This window comes from Pelmatolapia mariae, linkage group LG8 (genome assembly GCF_036321145.2).
Source record: "Pelmatolapia mariae isolate MD_Pm_ZW linkage group LG8, Pm_UMD_F_2, whole genome shotgun sequence".
NCBI lineage: Eukaryota > Metazoa > Chordata > Actinopteri > Cichliformes > Cichlidae > Pelmatolapia > Pelmatolapia mariae.
Genome location: NC_086234.1, coordinates 22,091,120 through 22,113,971, shown reverse-complemented (window position 1 = coordinate 22,113,971; position 22,852 = coordinate 22,091,120). Strand labels below are relative to the sequence as shown.

Here is a 22,852-nt window from a genome sequence, read left to right as displayed (position 1 = left end):
AACATTTGCAGCGCTTTGATTTCATTTTAGTAATCGCTCTAATGGGAGCAGATGCGAACAGCGTTGGTCCTGACATGACCCGCGCTCACGTTTGTGTTTATTTATTTATTATTTCGGTGAATCTTCAAAGTCGTGTAGATAAACCGGATACTTTCAGGCGTTTATACGGCATGTGGTTCAGAATGAATCCACTCGTTGGTTTGCCAAATGTAAAAACCAGCCTTCACCTTCCCGTGTCTTTATTAGATCAGCTGCTAAAGCACAATGCTGTTCCGTGACTGACCACAGGCCCATCCCTGCTTCTCATAGCACAGGTGCAGCAGTGAGCAGCAGCCCCCAGCAGCACCACCAGCACCATCCCTCCACTTCTTCCTCCACCTCCGCCAACGATGTCTCCTCAATGTCCACCGACCCGACCCTGACCGACACCGACAGCAGCCTGGAGACGGTGGGCCCTGCTGCCGTCGCCGCCGCTGCTACAGCCTCCGGCCCAATGGGCTGCTGCAGATGACTATCGCCTACACCTGGTTCTGGGCTGGGCCACACCACCTGGTCACATCCAAGACCACCAGCCCGACACCGGCCCCTAGACCCACCCGCTGTGTTTGCCTCCCCTCCGTGCTCGTCTTCAGTAGTGTAGCTTTAACTAGCTAGCTGTTTGAAACATTTCTGAAAGGACAGATCTTTTTCTTTTTTAATGAAAGCTGTAGTCTTTTTCTTTTCTTTTTTTTTTTTTTTAAAAAACAAAATTAGGATTTCTTTTCAGTTGAGTCCTAGCTGTAATTTATTGTGGAATTTCTTAATTTTTTCAGAAACCTGAGATGATCAGAGAATTTTTATCATTTCACTATATTCCGGTTTGTATGAGCCAACAGTGAAAATTTAAAGAAATATCTGTAAAATGTTTCAATGTGATTTTTTTCCACTTGTTAAGCTACTGCTTTTACAATTTGCCATATACATGTAGATTGAGTTTGTACAGATTTTATTGTAGATGTAGTTTTACTCTTCGATACAAGTTTGCAGTGAGCCATTGAAAACCTAATTTAATTGACAAACTTTGTCTTAGCACTCCCCTCGTTTCTATTCTCTCTCCCATAATGTGGATATTAGATCATATGTATATCCTTTTATTTGAACTCTTTTGAGTCAGTACTACATTCTTCATTGTAAATTTTAACTTTAACGAAAGCTTTATAATCAACGTATTTTTCCCATCATTTAAAAATGCTGACATTTTCTCACCATGTGATTGATTTTTTTTTTAACCTCTTACTACAGGATTGGTTATGGCACAGTTAGGTCCTGCAGGATATCCTCTCGATGACTGTCTTCTGTATTATTTTTAAGTGCTTTTAAAGTACCTCTTATCTGCAGCTGGCTGTGCGACACGTTGGACGTAGCTAGGCGGAATAGTTTCGGTATCAATTCAGGACTTCAGAATGTTCTTCATCGTGCTTCGGGAGGTTTTTGTAAGACGTAGAGTAGTTTGAGGTTGCGAAGTTGGCGATGGCGTAAGTGGAATGTGTTTCAGTCAAGTAGGGCGACGTGATATTCGAGAACGCATGCGAACGTGTTGATATTTGGCATCTCGGAGCGACAGCGGTTAGGTGTAAAAGGTGTGTGCCTCCTTACTCTCAGATCCCATTATTAGTAATGTGTTTTTGTTTTTAATTTTCAATTTTTTTTCCGTAATAATCAGCGAACACTTTGCGAACTAGACTTGCCTGTAACTATGGATCAAACGAACTATCTCTATATAACCTAGCAGCACAAAAACCAGAGTCAAAAGAAACAAATTTTTTCTTACTGTATGCAATAATAGCGTCCTGTTTTAAGTGTATATGATTTTTGTGTTGAAAGGAAAAGTGCCTGTTGTTTGTCATTCATTCCTGAGTGCGTGTAGGAGGGATCATTTTATCCGTCAGCTTCTGGATAACAACAGTAGTTTCCATGTCAGAGCGGTGACATGCAAGGGGAGGTCGTAGTTCTCACGAGCGTGTTGTATATTTTTCTACTTGTTTTGGTTTTGGACTGTTGAGCAAGAGACTGCGGTGTCTTGCAGGAGAGGGTGGTGGTGACGTATGCATTGAGGTGCTTATGCATTTGTTGGAGTCATTTCAGAAGAAGAGGCAGTTTTATCAAGGTCTTTCATCAAAGTAAAAAGAAGTGTTTCTTTGCAGTGACAGCAACCAACATATAGAATAATGACAATTTTTATACATGTAATTTTCTTTAAGTAGTTCATTTAATTTGTTGACTGATGGACAGAAAAATGAAGTGCTGAATCAAACTATATGAGCAAACTGCGACTGAATTCATGCTAGTATTTTAAAAAGCTTTGGATAAAGTTTAATATTGGAAAGGCAGATTGACACTATAGTAGAAAAAAGGCAGAGCCATGCAGCCACATCCATAGCGCACATAACACTTGTGGTATTAACTGAAAAAAAATGTCCTTGCCATATTGAATCAGCTAGCCATATTAGCTTATTTCCTGGAGCAAATCTGCCTGCCTCCAAATGTTTGCATAATATTTATTTATGTGATGTACTCTCACGTGGTTCGTGGATGCTGACAGCAGAGGAGTACATGCTACAGTCCTAGGATTGTCAAATTGTGTAAGACAACACAGTCTGCATCCTGTTGTTTTCAGCGGTGACGTTATCTTTAGACTGTAGCATACACTGTAGCTCCACTCAGGCAACTTCTCTGCCAGATATTTAACCATTTATTAACGGCATGATTTCTCAAATATTAACACCACTGCAGCGCCTTGTCGGTGTCAGTTTCTGAATTCGCACCCTATTCATATGTTATTGATCTATAACAGCTAGTAACTTTACATCTAGTGGTTTTTACTCAATCAGGTTGAACCATAAAATATGTCTAAATAGCTGAAAAATTATCTGTAATAAGATTAATGTAAACGCCTAATATTGCACCAGTCTGTGATGGCTAATGCTCGCTAATAGAGTCCTAAGCTGGACATATTACATAAGCCAGTTAGTTATACAAAAGCTTATCAGATCCAAACTTATCAGATCAACAGACACACATTATTCAAAACAGATTTTCCCAAAGGGTGGCATGTTTTCTTTCCTGAGCTAGCATGTAATTTATTAGGGAAACAACTGTTTGTATGTTTGGGGTTTTTTTTTAAAATACACATGTCATGTTACTAGCTTCGCTGGTGTCATTTAGCTACACAGCCAATAGTATTTCATATATCATCAGACAAACATGGCTATCACTTAGCTGCACAGTTGTTAATATTTTACATTACAAAGCAAAAGCTGGCTCTATCAGTGAGCTACAGGACAGTTAGCATCCAAAATGGCAGCCTGGTGTTAGCTTAATATCTGGTGTGTTAAGAGGCAAATGTTAGCTTTTACACTGAGCTACACTGTATAAAAGTATAAAAGATGGACGCAGTCTCTGTGATGACGTCTACATAAAAACAGGAAAGTGTTTACTGAGGTCAGAGCAGAGTGCTGTTTCTCCGAGCTTTATTTTTAATAGCCGACTCGTGGCTATTAAAAAGATTGCAAGTTTAAGGACAAAGTACAGCGTTAGCAGCTGTGGAGCCTCACCCATACAGCACAAAAAAATCAACCTGCAGTTATTTAGTTTCTAACTAAATGTTGTAAACTAAAAATTGCTTTTTTAAATGACACACTTAATGGAGAGAAGCAGTGGTATGCATCAAATTGTCATATTAGCTGAAAAGAAAGATGATGTTCTGTAAAGTGCTCTTAATTTTCTTAGCCCATCAGTAGGAACAAATAATTGGAGTATTTTCTTCTTCTTAGGTTGTTGTTTTTTGTCATTATTACATCTCTCAACCACTTTCATTCTGATTCAAGTCAGCTTTGATGAACTACCTCACGCTGAATTTCTGCCCGTTCTTGCATATAGTCGCCTGCAGAATTAGCTATCGAAGACATGTGAATAACAGATTCCATTATTTATTTATTTGAAAGTGTACTATTTGTCGGTTTCAACAGACTTCTAGTTTTGTACATTATGTATACTTCACCTAGAAGTAAGAGAATTGTTATATGTATATTTTTTTGTTGTTGTTTTCTTTTTGTTTTTGAACTAAATGTGCAATACCTTCAGCAAACTGTGCGAGTAGTATGTGATGGGCCTAGCCTTTGTTAGCTGTCTCCTGAAGGTAAAGAAAATGTTTGGTACTGTCAATCCATGTTTTGATTTATTTTTTTTTATTATTTTTTTTAAATGAATAAGATCAGTTTTTATTTCTGTGACTTGTTTATAGTCAAAATGTTACGTATTTGGTCTTACCCGTCAAAAAACAAAGAAACAAACAAAGTCTTTCACCTGGAGTTTGATGCAGAGACCGCAAGTTCTTTGACTCACACATGGGTGACAGATTTTTGATTTGGGGACATGCTTAGAATAATATTGTTAAGAAACACACAAAAAAAATGAGTCAATACCTACGAGAATTCATTATATGTATGGTGCTGGTTTGTAATGTTTGCTAGTGAATCCAGCCATGCAAGTAGTTTTAAGATTTCCTGGATCTGCGACACCCAAAAAACCGCAACCCACAAAGAAGTGCACTACTAGAATACATGCGTTGGGATCTGATGATGCCACCTCTTAAAAACTCAAAAATGGAAAAAAAATGAAAAAAATAAAATATACTGCAAATAAAACAAATACACTTTGATTCATTGTATGTCTATGTCTGTGAATAAAGACAGATGCAGTTCTTAAGGGTACTCGCGGTAAATCCCTGCATTTAAATCCTCCCAGAAGTAACTAAAACTATCAACAGAATATGTATATTCGGTGTAATCTTTATTTAACTGTGAAAGTCATTAAAGACACATTTTGCCTGGAAAAGGGTGATACAGAAAGTGGTGTTGGGCTAAAAAACAAAGATCAAACACTTCAACATACCACCTGGTAAAATACTGCCCCCTGGTGGTGCAAGGTTTATTTAAGATTTGCAGGGGGTAACTACATAAAGTACCTTTCAGGACCAGCAAACTGTGAAGCAGCATAATAACAGTAATGACAATAATAATAAAAGAATATTCATGTAGTTGTCCTTAAACATCACCACACATGGCAAACATTCATGAAACCCTTTCAATCAAAATGTAGCTTCTGTTGAGACAATTAGTTTGGGTCAGTTATATATTCATCAGCTAAGGACAAGTATTGATGTGTGTGTGTGTTTTTGGTTATTTGTGATATTTTGCAGGTACAGTTAAGAGTAACAAGTGATGACCAACGTAAATGAACTGATGGCCAAATTCAGATTTAGTTTTACTGTATACTTACTAGGATGAGACTCATGACTATAGCTTGGTCACCAACCACTCATGGCTTGTTTGATTTTTTTTTTTTTTTAATGGCCTGAGTGATGTCATTGGGAAGGAACTGCTATAGACCAAATGACCTGAAACAAGGATGTGAACAGTCAGTTGTGGAAACGGAAGAAAAAAAGTAAACTATCAGTGACTAGTATTTTTTGCAGTTGCCATCTTGTTTTGTTTTCTGTTTATTGTGAACCAAAGTGACCATATTTGAATAAGAAGCTAGGCATCGACAAAGAGCTGGGTCTGAATGAGAACCTAAAAACACCATGCACGTCTACATCCTGGCATCTTATCTATTCCTTTTTTTTTTTTCTTTTTTCTTTTTTTCTCGCCTGTCCCGTTTGGTTCTTTTGCCATCAGAATTATTGTCTAAAGGCAAAGAAAGATGCCCAATGGATTTACTTTACCAAATGGGCCATCCCGGCCTTGCCGTATTGGTCCATTTGATTAACCTTTGTTTTTATTTTATTTTATTTTCACTTGCTACACACGGGACAGACATGACTGGGGGAAAGAAAAGAGAGGTAGGGAAAGAAAAACAGTGGGGAAGAGGAACGGTGATAAAGGGCAAAAAACAAAAACAAACAGACAAAAAATACATATTAATCACCTGGATCACCTGTTGAGAAAGAAAAGAGAAAACAAGCAAGAAAAGAGAGCAATATAATAAACAACATCATTGCGATAATCTAACAGTAAATACTAAATATTGAATATTATTGTGCAGCACGTGAGATCGACAGCGCACAGTGTGCTTTGAGGTAGGAGCCAAAAAGGGTGTAGTTTGTGTGTGTGAGCACCCGTGTGTACACCTGTGAGCATGAGCGCGCTTGTATTCAAAAGGTTCCTTCATGTAATGATCTGCTAGAGGGTGTGGGGGGCCATAGCCCCGTCCTTCAGGGCATGAAGCAGGTATGGAGGAGATCCAGGCTCCAGACATCCAGAGGCCCCCAGAGCACAAGAGACCAAGGAAGACCAACGGAGGGGCAACCGTGCCACTCTCCCGGAAAGAGCTGAGGGGAGCCCCAGATGAGGGGTCACTCAGCAGCTGCGGAGCAGAAGCCAGGGGGGGTTGCAGTGACATGCCCGTGAGCTCCGCCGGCAGCCAGCTGTGCCAGAGTGACCGAGCCACAGGCCGAGAGGCCGAGGGCACCCACCCCCCGAAGTGGCCCGAGCGAGCCCCAGGCTCCAGGCCCCGGCATGCAGCCACCAGGAGTGAGCCGGTGCGTACCTGGACGCCCATCCCCGGACACAAAGAACCACCAATGCACCAATGTCTGAGGGCGTCTGCCACCGGCAGGGGGAGTGGTGGGGGGAGATAGGCCTTCATACCTTGGAGGGCCTGAGATGTCCCTAGAGAGGTGGCGTCTGATACACGACCTGACATATAGACACAGACAAACAGGCACATACAGATACAAACATCCATTCCCACCCTCATGGTCTCATATGCAAGTACTCAACACTCACCCAACGTGGAGACAGACATAAATAGACACTGTACACACAATCACACTCCCCAAGCGTACTCTATACCCCAGGTCTAGGTACCCTTGCATCTTATCTATTCCAAAGTAGCTGAATCTTAAAACTTATCTTCCTGGACCGTTTTACTCTGAATGGGATCATCAGCCATCATAAATCCACTAAAAAACTTACTTGGTAAAAAGTGAAAACTCTGCTTTTTATAACAGTGCAGTTGTTTTATGTTGCCAATCTGAAAGAATGGCAGTTAGCATCACTTTGAAGCTAGGTTCACTTCTTTATTATCTCTGTGAGATCAAAATATGCTCACTGTGTTGTGCTTATTCTATCATTCAAAGTTTAAGTATTACAGGATTGTGAGGTGTGCCAGTATTGGATTGATTATTAGCCAGCATCTGCTATTTGGGCTAAAACTTTAGACCAGCAGTCCCCAATCCCTGGGCCGCGAGAGTTGAAGCTCGGGTGTGAAATTTAGGGTTTATCACTATTTTTTAAAATCATTTTTATCATTAACTCGGTTTCCATGGGTCTTTTCCCGTGTGTTATGAATAAATCCTCTTTTTTTTTGGTACCGGTACTGGTTTTATTTTGTTGTATTTATCCGCGACACCTTAAAGGCCGGTCCGTGAAAATATTGTCGGACATACACCGGCCCGTGGCGCAAAAAAGGTTGGGGACCTTTAGACTGTATATAAAATTGGAGGCCAGTGTCAGGATTTGACCACACCCATTTTGATTCTGGGGCCAAAAGTGGCCATATTTGAACAGAAGGTGGAGTGCTAAGTTATCACCTGTAACGCTAACATTCTTGGTCAAAAACCCCCCCGATACCCTCAGGAGCTGACAGGGGACTGCCAAAAACAGCAGTTCCTCTAGGGGCCACTTGAGGCTGACCCCATAATCAAGTTAATCCTCTTACTATATTAACACAACCAACTTTATACCATTAAAAAGTATTTATACATCCCGGTACGAAACAAAAGTTGGTACTTGAAGTAGTCCAAACCAATTTTACCACCAGATTTACTGAGAACCATTTACTAACGGCTACAATATGTAGATGTTTATCTCATTGAGGTTTTCCGATCAGAAACTCCAGTATGTCAGGCACATCACCGTCATGTGTGTGATCCTTGTCACCTTTATTTCCATACATGGCCATTTGTTACAATAGTGGAAATCCATAATAAATAAGCACCATAGATGATCAGCAGAGCAATAACAAACATTTAACCTTCGTCATGAGACATACATAGGAGAAAAGTAAAAGGCTGTTGGAATCAAAGAGTTAGACCATCGTGTTCTGCGTGTACATGTGCAAATGAAGTCAATATAACAACACTGTCTTTTAGCTCTTTAAAAAATGGTCACATTGCCCAACCAAAAGCACGCTTTCACATACAATTGTACTGCCTAAGGGGCCCTTCGGGGATTGACTGTTACTAGTTACACCTCTCGATGTTCTGATTAACGTTCTCACAAAACTCAGTAGTACTCATTCATCTTGGGAGCAGACATTTGAGTGTTACAGTGAGTTTGATGCTTTCTCTATTGTTTACAATTTTCTATCGGGCTGGTTTGATCAACGACACATTACATTCACTATAAAGATACATTCTTAATGCAAAACTTCCATTCAATTCACAATTCACTTTCACAAGAATTGGCACCTTCGAGGGACTCATCAGCATCAGCAGTTTGTTCCATATGTCTTTTTAAAAAGCCATGTATTATGGAGAAGTATATGCACCACATCTGTGGACAAGCAAGCAACACTTCATTTTTCCTAGTTCAAAACGCTTCCCTGAAGGCACAACCAGGAAACTCCATTGTTTCTTTGAGGGCAGTGTTCAGCTTCGTGTGCCAAAATCAACATGGCTTCCAGGCAGGCCATTCTGATCTCTCGTGAGCGAACTGAGGCGGTCTAGCTTTGGTATTTTACTGTGTACTGTAAATGGCCTTCATGTACTGAGGCACATATCCCGTGTGCTAAGCTGAAAAGAACCTGTTATATTATCTGTACATTAAAGGTATGTTGACATCAGTGAGGATCGGAGCGAACCAAAGATTGAGGCTTCGCCATCAAATGAGTTCGGGAACCATGTCGATGGTGACGAGAGGCACTGGAAGGGCCTGAGGATAAAGAAGAGCTATGGCAGAAGTCCCATCTGTTAATGCGTTTGCTTTTTTTTCCCCCTCTGAAAAGAAACTGTTTGGAAAGAGTAGTTTTCTTAAACCTGCCTTTGTGTTGCAATATACAAATTGAACCTGCTAAAGCTACCACTGTAGTTAAGGAGTCAGTTTACCCAAATAGTACAAAATACTCGTAATTAGAAGTTATAAGCTACTCAAAAACTTTCATTTGCCCAGATTTGAAGATATAAAGTACATGAATGGGATTTTGGCCAGCACCAACCTAGTATAATTTCAGTGTCTGGTGTTTAAAAGATTAAAATGATATTTAAAAAGGGTCAATTTGTAAAAGTTACAGTTCTTTTTTTAGAAACTAACATTTTCAAATTCTGAAACAGAAAAGTGTTTGCTAGCTTCCTCTACAGCCTAAACTGACCCTGCAGTATAAGACACTGTTTGACATTTTGGGAAGTGTATTTGCTTTCTTGCCAAGTTTTAGCTAAAAAGTCCAATACCATTATGCATACTAAAGCTAGACATAGCTACCTCGGGTTAGCATGAAAACCACAACCTAATATTTTCTTAATATTTTAGTTTTTAAGTGCCCAGAAAATGAAATTATATATGCTAATCAATTAGCTTTGCAAGTGTCAGTGAAGTTTTTATATATAAGCAGTACTAGGCCACCATTTTAACTTGTGTTACGCTAGGCTAATTGGTGAGCTACCTTTATCAAACGAGCCATTTCTAGCAATTTCTGACCAAAAAATCTATGTATGGGGCCAAAATGCTTTTTGAGGTGTATGATGAAGGAAACACCGCCTGTTAGGTGTAAAATGACTTATTACTAACAGGTATAAATTAAAGTTTTTTACCATACTATGCATAATAGCTTTTGTCTATTAATGATTCTTTGTTGGTTTTAAATTTTTATTACTAAAATGACATTTGTATTGTAGTTAATTGTAACTGATCTAACGAAAACTAATTACTTTCCCTTTTTTTAAATCATCAACAAAGCAGAATAACTGTGAAGTGTAAGAAAATATCTCTAAGGTATGAGCTATTTATGTCTTAGCTACCTATTAGCATGTTTATGCCTACTTTGAAACAATCACTATGAAGCTGTGTTCATAAGCCCAGTAGGCTTTTGCATTTTATAATCAATAGCCTAATAGCTTAAAAAAAAACTTCTTACAAAAATTGCTCTTTACTAATGGTTCTAGAGCCACGTGTTTGTGCCCCTAAGCTAGGCTCAATGGCTACTAGCTTTAGCGCCTTCTTTGACATACAGGCATGAGATAGGTTTCACACTTCTCATCTAACTCTCTGCAAGACAGCAAATAAGTGTATTTCCCAAAATGTGAAGCTATTGCTTTAAGATCCCATACAGATAGACAGCAGTCCGCTGTCTTAAGTTGCACACTTTTAACACAAAATCCATTCAGTTATTGTCCTTTTAAAGTAGTGGTTAAAGAAGTCAGTGCTATCCACTTCATAAAATGTTACATTATGTTTCACAATTCATATCCAGGCACCCGAACTCCGTTTGTAAGACAAACCTCTGCAGTAATCACAGGAGGGCCATCTTTTTAAAATGAGTTTGAAGCATGCGTAACAAAATCAAGACCACTTGCTGTTTAGTAGAGATGATCCTCAGAAGGAAAACAGTCAAAGTTTATTTCCTTCAGAATTTTCTATCTGATCTCTATGCATCTTTTTAACGTTTCCTGAATGTGCACAAGTAGGTTTTCTTTATTTTCTATTTGATGAGAGGCCGTGTATCAAAGGTCACTAGTCCTTGCACCGAGGGCCAGATCGCCCAGCGTGGCAAAAAAATCCTCCATTTCCTTTTCCAAGAGGCGGTTGCGATTCTCCGCATCCTCCCGTGCCCGCTCAGAGTTTCTGAGTTTTATCTCCAGCATGCGCTGCTTCTTCCTCTCCTGCTCCATCTCCTGTTCCAAACGCTCCATCTGGGCACACAGAGCAGCACTAGACTCTTCCAATCTGTGTGGAAGCACAATACACACAGAAAAGGTCACGGACATTTGCCTTTTTTCTGTTTGGCTGAACCACCCACTAAAGCACATTTCAAACAACTTCCTACCTTCCCAACTTTTTGTCTGACCCGTGTGCCCAGATTAATATTAATGTGATATTCTTGGCATTGGAGGAAATAAAACAAATCTGCCCTGCAAGAACCACTGTTAGCTATCTCTCTCTCTCTACATATATATATATGTCTTACTTACATAATACACATAATCTCTATCAGTTTTCTGCAAACATTTCCAACACTATCTGGATCTGAGCTACCAAAACTGGCACACAGGTATAGCTTAGACCCCTGAAGGTTCTTATCTATAGCAGATAATAACATCATCACGTTGCCTAGCCAACACCTACCAAGGGCTGACCCATTTGCAGCATTTATGCACCTCTAATGCCTTATAAGAGCATTGTATAACTTTAATTTTGCAACGATAAAATTTCCTTTATATCCAGCTTTAATTATATATAATATATTATGATGTCATCATGTTGCCATGCAACCACGTAACAACAGACTAAAATTATAGACCAAACAATGTCGTGTCCAAATTTATGGGCTGCATCCTCCTGAGGACGCATTTGTAGACCGATTACGTCACAGCGATGCGCCGAAGGCTGTCCAAATTCGTAGACTCCTCAGAATCCAGCCGACAAATGCGTCCTCCTTTTCCCCGAATTTGAAGGATGGGTCGGGTGTGTCCTTCGTGGCCCACCATATCCCAGAATTCATAGCGCGGCCCAGCCAAACTCCAGTTTCTGGCAATGGCGGCCGCTACTAAGTTTTAAAATGACTCTTATTAATCTTTTTGGGTCACAAAATAAACTTTTAACATATTTTCAGGCGAGAATGTGGGTGTGTAAACTTCAAATATCTGCTCGGTTTATCAAGACATCGCATATTTGCAAAAGTGCTTCGACGTTTTCGGAGACGTCTGTTACTCACCAGCTCGATAGCTAGCCGAGAGCTTGAGGGTCACTAGAGCCGCCGAGAACGGCACAACTCCTGGCACATCATTTTCAGATCACCGCGGACTTTCGCTACTCAGATTAAACGTAATATATAAGTTGCTTAGACAACCTAAAAATGTTATTGTTTGGCTTTTTTCAGTGTTTTATTTGTTTGTGAGTAAATCGGTTTGGCTGAGATTAAAGTTATTAGATTAGATTAGATAAAATAAAACTTTATTAATCCCCCGAGTGGGTTCCTCCTTGGTTTTCAGACAGCTGAATAAACGTTAAACAGAAAACTGATTAAAGAGAAGTGTGAGATTTACGCCAGTGTCCTGTTATATTTTAGATAGCAGGGAGCAGACGGCCGAGTTTATTAAACTCCACCGAGACAGCGGTGACGCTAATCAGAAGGCTAGACCGTCCAATTTCACAGCCGTTTACTTCCGGCCTACCCAACCTTCTGAGGACCCGGCCCACGTAGACCGCGAAGGCCGGGTCCTCAGGAGGATGCAGCCCATGAATTTGGACACGACTAATAATGATGCATGGGCACAGGTATATAAATATGCTGCTTCTAGCCCAATGATTTAACATTTTGTTTGTTGCTTAAAGCACCTCTGTGTATGTCTTAAAAAACATGCCATTTATTTCCATGACAGGCTTTAGTTGCAAAAATGGAAAGGTTTTTGAAAATAACAGTTCATTTTCACTGTTACAGGTGACAACATTTTAAGTGTTTACACACTTAAATTGGTGTGTTACACACTGAGCATATGTGTGCTTTAACCATACCATTTGGGTTTAGTATAAAAAAATGGTAATTGGAATTATGGTAAATATACAATGTTTTGTTTTGGGAACTTTTTCCATCTCAGGATGTTTTTCATATTTATTTAGTCTTTATTCAGTCTCTTCCTGACGTGTTCCCCCAACTGTAAAGAATTGCAATACTAAAGTGCCCTTTAAAGCAGTGGTCCCCAACCTTTTTTGCGCCACGGAACGGTTTATGCCCGACAATATTTTCACGGACCGGCCTTTAAAGTGTCGCGGATAAATACAACAAAATAAAACTAGTACCGGTACCGAAAAAAAGAAGATTTATTCATAACACACGTGAAAAGACCCAGGAAAACCGAGTTAACGATAAAAACGATAACAAAATAACGCTGAAAACCGATAAAACCCCTGAAAACCATACATTTCACACCTGAGCCTCAACTCTCGCGGCCCGGTACCAAACGACTCACGGACCGGTACCGGTCCGAGGCCCGGGGGTTGGGGACCGCTGCTTTAAAGGACTCACAGCAGGTTGTAACTGAAGTAATTCCAGTGGTTCTGTGCTAATGAAATAAAAGTCTGACATCCAAAGCCATAAAGTTCATTCAAATGTCTTTCTATTTACCATATAAAAGACCGACACTACTATTATAAGTTTGAAAGATCCTGCATCAGAGACTTACTTTTGGATCCTGGCCTCATATGTAGTCTTCTGTTTTCTCAGCTCGTCTTTCAGTCCCTCTACCAGGCTGCTCAGTGTTAGTTTTTCCCCTTCTCCATCTTCGGACATGATAATGGACGGCACCCCGGCTGCCGTGGCCACGTTTCCATTTTCACTGCAGGCCGCGCTGCTGCTGCACAGCTCCATGGCCTCGCAACTGTCCTGCTCGGAGCTCGCGTCTGTCGTCATTCCTCCATCCCTTTCCTTGTTAATCTCTCTGTGGCTTTCTCCACCTTCCACCACACCTCCACAGTTCTGGTGCACCGGGGGCTCGCTTACTGAGTCCGGGACAGATATTTCACAGGAGGACGTGGACCACGGTGTGCTGGATACACTTGGAACACTCCCCATGCTAGAGGAGGAGGTCACGTTGTCATACGTGGACAGCCTCTGGGAGGAGCCGGTGGAGTCACGGTCACGAGTGGACCGTTCACCTGAAGATGTGCGCCGGTGTCCCCTCAAGGAGGACAAACCGTTCATAAGCCAGTTGCCACTGCTTCCACCTCCTCCACCACCAGAAGACAGACTGGTTGTATCTGCTGCGGAGCCACTGCTGCTGGTTTGCTTAGCTTGCGGCTGGGAACGAGGCGCTGAGGAGCTTTTGAAGGAATATTTCCAGGAAGGCATGGTCTTGGCTTGTTTACTCGGACTGATTACCGTCTCACCCTTTCCCGATGAAGACCCAAGTTTTGGTCCAGGGTTTGGGTTAGGGGTCTGAGTGGGACTGACAGCTGCGCACAGCTTGGCGTCCAGGGATGAGGCACTGCTGTGCAGATCTTGGTCTGGGTTGGAGACGGGGCAACTCTGAAGGTCCTCTTCAGAGATCCAGGCTCCCAGGCTGCGGTGTTGGAGATGATGCCCTTGGATGGGGATCTCAGTTTGGGGTAGAGCTGGCCCCTCCTGTTCCCTCCCTGAGTACAAACGGTTGTGTTCCCTGATGAGGACTGTCATCAGGTGCTGAACAAGAGAAGTTCCTAGATAATACAAATCAAATTCAGCCGGTGTCGGTATAACTTTTTTAGTTTTATTCTAAACTATCATTTTTAATAAATAAATTACAGAAAAACAGAAACTTATTTGATTGTCATTGTTTTGTCTGTACCTTCCATGATAGTGACTGGGTCCTCCATCTTCGGTCTAAGGATGTTAGGTCCAAATACTGTGGCAAGGTTCTGGACACTCATCTTGTTCTCATTACAGTGGGACTGGACCTCATCAAGGAATCTATGGAGAGATATAGTGAAAAACTAGAGTAAAAAACATATTAGGCTACAAAAGCTAAGTTCTCAACCTAACGGATGAAGTCACTCACTTGCATATGTACTTGAGGAGGTTGTAGTTCGGTAGAGGTAGAGTGCTAACTTGCTTTCCAAGCTCCTGGACTCCCTGATATGAGACAAATCATCCTTATTCTACTCACAGTACCACTCAAAGTCCACACACCAAAGGTAAACAGCACATACCTCCTCCTCATCTTTGGCCAAAAGCTGCGCACAGGTTAGAAAGTCTTCATATTTGGAGAAGGGGATAACTGGTTCAGGCAGCTCTCGCAGGTACAACTTCAGCAAGGATGCCACTGTGTGGACGTCTGTGTTACTGCAAGTCAGAAAGAAAGATGATTCAGTAGAATTCAAATCAGTGATGATCATAAAAGTCTTTGGCAAAGTGAATTTTCCCATTTCATCCTCTCACCCACCTGTCAAACAGGGGCTTGTCCCCACAGTCGAAGGCCTCCTGCAGCTCCCTGACCAGGTTGGCCTGTCCTGGCATTCGAAAGAGACCTTCCTCATCCAGACCCCTCTCTCTGATAAAGTCCACACACTGCTCAACCAGCAGGGGTGCAAGGCGGGGGCCAAACTTCTTCTCGTACTGCACTGTGTCCTCTAGACGCTGGCCAAATATCCCTGTTGACAGATAGAAGAAACATAACATGTCAGTGCTTTGCTGGCTTTCTGAAGGCACGGTTTTTGGATTGTGGAGCAAGTGAAGAAAATATGTACATTTATTCTGTGTGAAAATTGAATCTGACAGCATGTTTCTGGAACAGCATCTTTGTGGTTATTTGTTGCCTTCATATGATTACAAAGATAATTAATAAATAAATAAAAAGTGACAGTTAACATGAACAGAGGAAAAAATGCCCAGAATAAATATGCAATTTTATGCCAACTTAAATATCTAAACATGCTTAATTGTATACATCCTAATAACTGCAGGTTATTACCTGTTGTTTGGCTGCAGCAGTCACAGCTGGATGTTAGCTTGCAGTAATGGTAGTAATTGAAAGAACAGGAGCTGCACAGTTGCAGAAAGCGTTTGTCATACCTTCCCAGCCCACATTTCACCATTTTCATCCATTCCTGTTCAGGCATTTGACTCTTGTAGCTGGTAATTAATCTTTCATTTATCCCACAGACTTCAGCAGAAACAAGCCAAGTTGAGGAAAATGACAGAGAAGCTTGGAAAGAGCAGCTGAGGAAGCAGAGACATGTTGCATGGGATCTGCTGTGACTGCAGTGCTGCTGTTAAGGAGGGGTCTATGATTTGGCACAGATCTATTCTGGACACAGAGGCAGCAGACTGACACATTTTGCCTGTGAACTGGAGAGGGAGGCTGGAAATACCACCCAGCCGGTCAGGGGATTCACTCTGAACATAGGTGTCAGTGTATTGACTTTCACTGTGCATTTAGTATGAATGTTGAGGGGAAAGTGAAAATTCTAGTGATTTAGGCTAATGATAAGCTAAGCTAATGCGTAAAAATATATTATTATATATTCATTCTATTGTTTCTTTTTCACAATTTTTTTTCTATCTCGTTTTAAAACTTTTTAAAGGTGCTTTAGTTTTTTTTTCCTTTCGAAGACCTACACAAAAGCTAGCATTTTTTGCCATCTTTTCAATGGTCAAAAATCTAGAAAAAAACATGCTAGCTTTTTGTCCTAGCAGCACAAAAAGCTAGCATTTCACAAAAGTTAACAAAAAGCTGGACAAAAATGCTGTTAGAATTTTATCAGTTGCTAGCACAAAATGCTAGCGTTTTAGCAAAAAGCTAGCATAGACAAAAAACTAGCACATATTTAATACAAGATTAAAATGAATTATTATTTTTCCAATCTTTTTGGGGGTACTAAAAGAGTTCAGATAGTGAGAATCATTGTCCAAAACGATAAAACATTAGTGTGACTGGAAAGATGACCCAGGACTCTTTACTCTCATTTCTTCATGCACCAAGTATAAAATCTATCCATCCATTTTCTTCTAATATCCAAATTGAGGGGGTGGGGACTGAAGCCAATCCCAGCTACCATGGGGGGAGTGATAGGGTACACCCTGGACAGGTCAGGACAGGGCTAACACAGACACAAATACGTTACACTCACATTCACACTTAATGGTAATTTGGGACCTTTCAATTACTAACTGGATGTCTTTGGATTGTAGAAGTAAGCTGGAGAGAACCCACACAGACGCAGGGAGAACATGAAAACTCCACACAGAAAGACCCCAGCAAGCCAGTGGATTCAAGCCCACATTTAAAACTTCTTGTTTTGTGACAGCAGTGCTAACCTCCGTGCATAGCATTGTGGTATTGCAACTTTTTCTTAATTAATTAGGCCTATGCTAGCTGTTTATAAACGTCTGTTATTTGTTTTACTTGTGTGGACATTTAAGCTAGTCATGCTTGTCATAGGCTTTTATTGGTCAGCCAGGTCTTCCCTTATTTTTCCATCAGCCAAGCTTACAGAACTTCTTTTTTTGGGTGTTTTTATTTTCTAAAATTGAGGGAATAAACAAAGATAAATGATTCATTTTCATAAAGAATAGGTCTGCTAGTTGCCAGCAGCTCTTAAACATGCTTTACTAAAGACAAGGATTAAAATTAGATTAATGATATCATACAGTATATTATTTATGTGTTATTCTACATTTATCCCCCTGTTAATATAGAGCTGCTTTGTAACCCAACACCTTCCTGCTCAGCTGCCCCTTATGCCCCACATCATAACCAGACAGGCCTGGTTATATTTCTGGCCTTATGTCGCGTTACACTAGTTAGACATCCCGAGCAGACAGGGTGAGAATTACCTGCAGGCTAAAGAAATGAGACAGAGCTGGGGTTGGAGATAGTTTGCATAACTCAGCTCAAGTATGTTACCTAAACATTAAAGACAGAGCAGAGATGTGGACTGCAGTCTTTTCTATTCTAGCAGCAAGAGCAAGTTTCAGATATTTTGGGTGATGTGTTGAGCTTATAAGGCAGAGAGGAAATCTCCTGCACTGGAAGGCACGCCTTGAATTATTGCTGGCAAAGAAATATGAATAATATATCTTTCTTTTACACAAAGATGATGAACAAAAGCAGTGTTAGCTTGGCTTTTATGTTTGTATATTTTCCTTAGAGAAATATGGATTTTTAGTTGCTACTGATTGGTGGCCTAATATGTTTTTTTGTGTTTCAGTTCAAAGGTTTGGCTTCACCTCCTCCAAATGGTGCCCAGATGACCCGCCGTATGGCCTTGACCCAGTCGTCCATATCGCTCTGGGAGTTTGCCATGAGCAGGAAGGATTCATGGCTGATGGGTGCCCGATCCTTCTCTCCTGTTCCGCCTGCGGGGACAGACAAGGAAGGGAAAAAAGAAGCGTATGAGTGAGTACAACAGAGATGAAATAGGGCTTTGTCGTGGAATCAAACTTGTGGTCTGCAGTGTGATGCTACTAGATGGGTTTTATTTTTGGTTATTTGTTTGTTTTTTTGTCTTTATAGGGAACTACCTCATAAATTTACCTTGAAATAAATGTCAAACTGCTCAGGACTTTCTCTGAAGTATCCTAGCAGTTGAATACAAGATAATAAATTGTTGAGAAGACGAACTCTAACAGAAAAAACATTTAAAACAAACCATTACTGTTAAGAATTAACAAGTAACTATTTCAGATATCATAAACATGTAACATGATAAATAATAAACCAAAAACCTCACAGATCTGATAAAGGGGAAATGATTATTTGGATTAAGTTGGAATTGTGATAGCAGCAGATTGCGCAGAGAGCATTGTTTACTAGTTACACATATATAAGTGAATTTGATCTTCTTTACCTTAAGGTGAACTCTTATTAGGTCTCTATGTTATGCATGTTTGATACCAAAATAATACATTTAAACTGAAAACAAGTCCAAAACATACGTTTGCACTGGACTTGAGTGGGCTAAATGCTGGGGTAAATGTTTTGGTTTGGTAAGGTGGATTCAATTCAATTCAATTTTCAGTTCAGTTTTATTTATACAGCTCCAAATCACAACAACAGTCGCCTCAAGGCGCTTTATATTGTAAGGAAGACCCTACAATAACACATACAGGGAAAAGCCCTGTAAAAAACTTTGGCGACAGTGGGAAGGAAAAACTCCCTTTTAACAGGAAGAAACCTCCGGCAGAACCAGGCTCAGGGAGGGGCGGGGCCATCTGCTGCGACTGGTTGGGGAGAGAGAAGGGAGACAGGATAAAAGACATGCTGTGGACGAGACCCAGAGATTGATAACAAGTGTGATTCAGTGTAGAGAGGTCTGTTAACACATAGTGGGTGATAAATGTAACTGAGGAAGACATACTCATAGGATGCATCATGGGAATCCCCCAGCAACCTACACCTATTGCAGCATAACTAAGGGAGGATTCAGGGTTTCCTGATCCAGCACTAACAACAAGCTTTAGCAAAAAAGGAAAGTTTCAAGCCTAATCTTAAAAGTAGAGATACAGTTTCTTGTTTCTTGTTCTAGAACTGTATTCAAAGCCTTCTTGGGAGCTGAGGATTTATATTGGCTAGTGTATTGCAGATCCTTGACATAGTGCTTTTGAGACTAGCATCTTTGGCTAAAAGGGTATCTATCAATGTTGCTCGGGGTATCTCAGAGACAGAATGGTAATGGTTTTGTGAATAACAGTACAAATGAAAGGTAATTCCTCTGCTAGTCGATTGAATGTCCTAAACATCCCAAAGGTGCTCTTGGACTAAGAGCTGGATATTTACATTAGTTTTTTGTTTTTTTCATTTTTAAGGGCATTTTAAAATCTAGAAAAGGTATATAGTTATAAGTTGTGGTACTGTGACTCTGTGAATATGGCCTCATGATGTAACAACAAAGAACGAGAGCTGATTTGAAGGCCTGGAGAAACCACAATTTTGCTGATAGGGTATTGATATCTAAATGTATAGTTTATTCATCAAACTGAACATTTTACAGACAATGACACTTGAAGATACCCCCCCTCACACACACACACACACACACACATCCAACTTCTAAACAATTAAAAAAAATAAAATAACATAATGACATTTTGAAATAACCCCTCAAAAATGATGCAAACATCTAAAAGTACCCCTCCCTCAATCTCTTGAAAACTCCTTTTTTAATTGAAATTGAAGGTCTTAATTTAGGCTCAAATATCAACATCTTTTAAAAGGTTTAAAAAATGTTCTTTGATGAACAAGGTAGCAGATTTTCTTTTCCCTCCCTACTTGAGACATTTAGATGGGACATTAGTGAATTCAAAGTGAAAATTATCTTATTTTATCAAAGACATTTTATAATATTTCTGACAGCAGCAAATGTCCATTTTTAAATTTTGTGTATTAAACTTGTTTCGTTTGGATAAACCAGGTCACTGTGCTTTAGAAATGTGGGTTTCTTACCACTAGATGGCAGAGCTGTCCTATTGGGTGCTTTTACTTTTGCACTGTGACCCACACTGTGGACCAGAGAAGAAGTGAGGGATCTAAAACATTAGCAAAGCTCATAGCTGCCTGAAAACATGTGGGGAAGAAAATCACATCATACTGTAAACTCGGTGTGAGTCACAGTGAGCGATGCCAGGTTGATATAAGAATACCAGACATTTTATTTTTGTTTTTCAAATGTGTGAAATGTGATCTGGTGTGATCTTCAGCAGCACTTGTGCATTAGGGTTAGATGTGGGCGATTGGCTGTGGGTGCACAGTCACCGTCACCGTTGTTACAGTCATTTAGTTGTGAGAAGGGAAACCAAATATAAACAGTGGTGCTATAAAGCTAAGTGCCATTGTCACCCAGCTTTTCAAACTCACACTGCCATGATCAACAATACACAGCGGCGGGTCATCACAAATGCTCCACTGTCTGGGAATACTGTGAGGAAATAGACTCACTGTCAAGCTTGCTTGTATTAATGAGCAATATATGTAGTGTGATAGTAGCATGAGTCGTAAATAAGTCCACAGGAGAAGAGGGGTGATAAAAATGTAGAGAAGAGATTTGGACATTAAAGTGCTACCACACCTCCTCTACACACACAGAGCCACTTAAATCGGAACATCCAAGCCTGGATTGACCAGCGACATAAAGATCCTATTTGGAGCCAGTTAAGATAACGTTTACTGCAGACAGTCGTCTGACTGGGTTTTCCTCTTCAGCTCCCTGCAATGAATTTGATTTTGGTTGCTCCACACAGGCATGAGACAGAGGTTGACATTTGAGCCTGCAAAGAGGTTAAACGTTTGCAGAGCACATGTGTAAAGCTTCAGTGTTAGGAGTGCCTGCGTATATTCCATTGAAGATACGCCCTGGAGAAATCCTGCTTCAGTATTTAAATGTCACAAAGCTCATAGACAGTGTGGAATAAACGATAAGGAGTGGAAAGGATGAGTGGAGGAGGACAGGAGTATAAACAAGAGCTCTCCTAGCTGAAGTCACTGTTTGAACTTAGTAAACTGTCACAATAGGTTGAGATACCTGCACTCAGTTGAGGTAGTGCATTACTTTCTGATCCTAAATATATTTATGTCCAGGGGTGCACATAAGTGGTCCGCAGGTGCACGTTTGGTGTCAAAATAAAAGACGCGCACCAGATAAGAAGTTGCAACACGCGTTTGCGTACATATAAAAGGCACTGTTTTTATCCGCTAGAGTGGGATTTTCACAGCATATTCTGCACCACATCTCTATGCGTTCATCATTTGTTTGAAGCCAGCTCACCTCCTGCAACCACTTTTCCAAGAATACGCGCTTCTTTTGCGGTTCGGACTCCTTCTGACATTTCTTTGGAGGTGGAGGAACACCAAAGTAATTACCTAAAGGAGCTTGCTTCTTCGACATCTTTAGGAGTTCTAATCAAATGTCTGTCCTCCTCCAGAAAATCCTATGTACGCAAACGCACGTTGCAACTTCTTATCTAGTGCACGTCTTTAATTATTTTGACAGCGAATGCGCACCTGCGGACCACTTATGTGCACCCCTGTTTATGTCACTTATATTTTTATCCTGTGGACTGGCTGTCTGTTTTCTTATTAAACAAAATTGAACAGTTATTTTGCTGGCATCCCCCATCTATGAAGTTGCTTAAAAAATGTATCAATTACCTATCATTTAAAAATCATTTGAAATGTAATTAATTGACAGGAAAAGTAACACTATTATTTGTTACAGCAAACAAGCAAAACACGTTTCAGTATGTTTGCATTAAAGGTTTTCAAATAATAAGAAATACAAGTAATATACTTGTGTCATCATCTGATTCAGCCGCAACATACCTGCAAAATATAAACAGTAAAGCTTATAAATCTGGATACTGCCCCTCAGTAAGCTTCCAGAAACTGGACAATCAGAAGAATGTGGGTTTTGAGAGGGAGGGGTTAAAGAGCATGAGCAGCTTGTTTCAGATAGTGGATGAACTAAGGAACTGCATAAAGGGTTGGTGTAAGATAAGCAGGTCAAGTTTTTGTTTTTTTTAAAGGAAAATCATATAAAGTTACTCTGTTAGTTACTGTAGTTACTCTGAAGTTACTCTACTCCCAGAATGGACATTTGGAGCTGTGTGCATGGGGTCTTACCAGGTACTCCGGCTTCCTCCCAAAGACATGCAGTTAGTGGGGTTAGGTTAATTGGTAACTGTGTAATTTGTAAATGTGTCAGCCCTGTGACAGACCGGCGACCTGTCCAGGGTGTACCCTGCTTCTCGCCCCGGGATAGGCTCCAAGCACCCCCCTCCCCCCCGACCTCAATAGGATAAGAGAATGGATGGACGTAAAAGTTAGAAATGAAACTGCGTAAATTTTTATCATTTAATCCTCTCCAACCCAGCCAGAATTCTGGCTCCCATTAAAATCAATCAGTCAATCAATGAATTACAGATACTCCTGATCTCGACTTGTTGTGTGTAGAAAGCACACGTGTGGAACTGAATCAGTTTCTTTGTTTCCATCCTCTCCACCATCATGCTCACGACCAAACAGCTGTCAAAGAACATTAATACTGTAGACCTGACAGGACTGTATATGGGGACTGGTGAAAACCTCTCTACTCCACATCTAAACAGAAATGTGTACACAGTTGAACAC

General features: G+C 40.5%; 2 protein-coding genes across 4 annotated transcripts in view; one reads left to right on the top strand and one right to left on the bottom strand.

Annotated features, from left to right (window-relative positions):
- Positions 1-5,043, top strand: part of mapk8b (mitogen-activated protein kinase 8b) — a 32,486-nt gene extending 27,443 nt beyond the window's left edge. For 2 of the 3 annotated variants that reach the window (XM_063481542.1, XM_063481543.1), the window contains exon 12: positions 315-5,043. In XM_063481542.1, the coding sequence (XP_063337612.1) occupies positions 315-511 (197 nt within the window). In that variant the 3' untranslated portion in view covers positions 512-5,043. Of the gene's footprint in view, positions 1-309 lie in introns of all 3 variants that reach the window. The other variant, XM_063481544.1, reaches the window with a different exon arrangement.
- Positions 5,044-10,069: 5,026 nt separating this feature from the next.
- si:dkey-191m6.4 (rho GTPase-activating protein 22) overlaps positions 10,070-22,852 on the bottom strand; it is a 35,248-nt gene continuing 22,465 nt past the window's right edge. The window contains exons 4-10 of the mRNA XM_063482134.1: positions 17,959-18,087; positions 15,173-15,380; positions 14,940-15,072; positions 14,789-14,862; positions 14,579-14,700; positions 13,439-14,450; positions 10,070-10,982 (exon numbers count right to left, since the gene is read on the bottom strand). Coding sequence (XP_063338204.1) covers positions 10,760-10,982; positions 13,439-14,450; positions 14,579-14,700; positions 14,789-14,862; positions 14,940-15,072; positions 15,173-15,380; positions 17,959-18,087 — 1,901 coding nt within the window. The 3' untranslated portion in view covers positions 10,070-10,759. The remainder of the gene's footprint in view (positions 10,983-13,438; positions 14,451-14,578; positions 14,701-14,788; positions 14,863-14,939; positions 15,073-15,172; positions 15,381-17,958; positions 18,088-22,852) is intronic.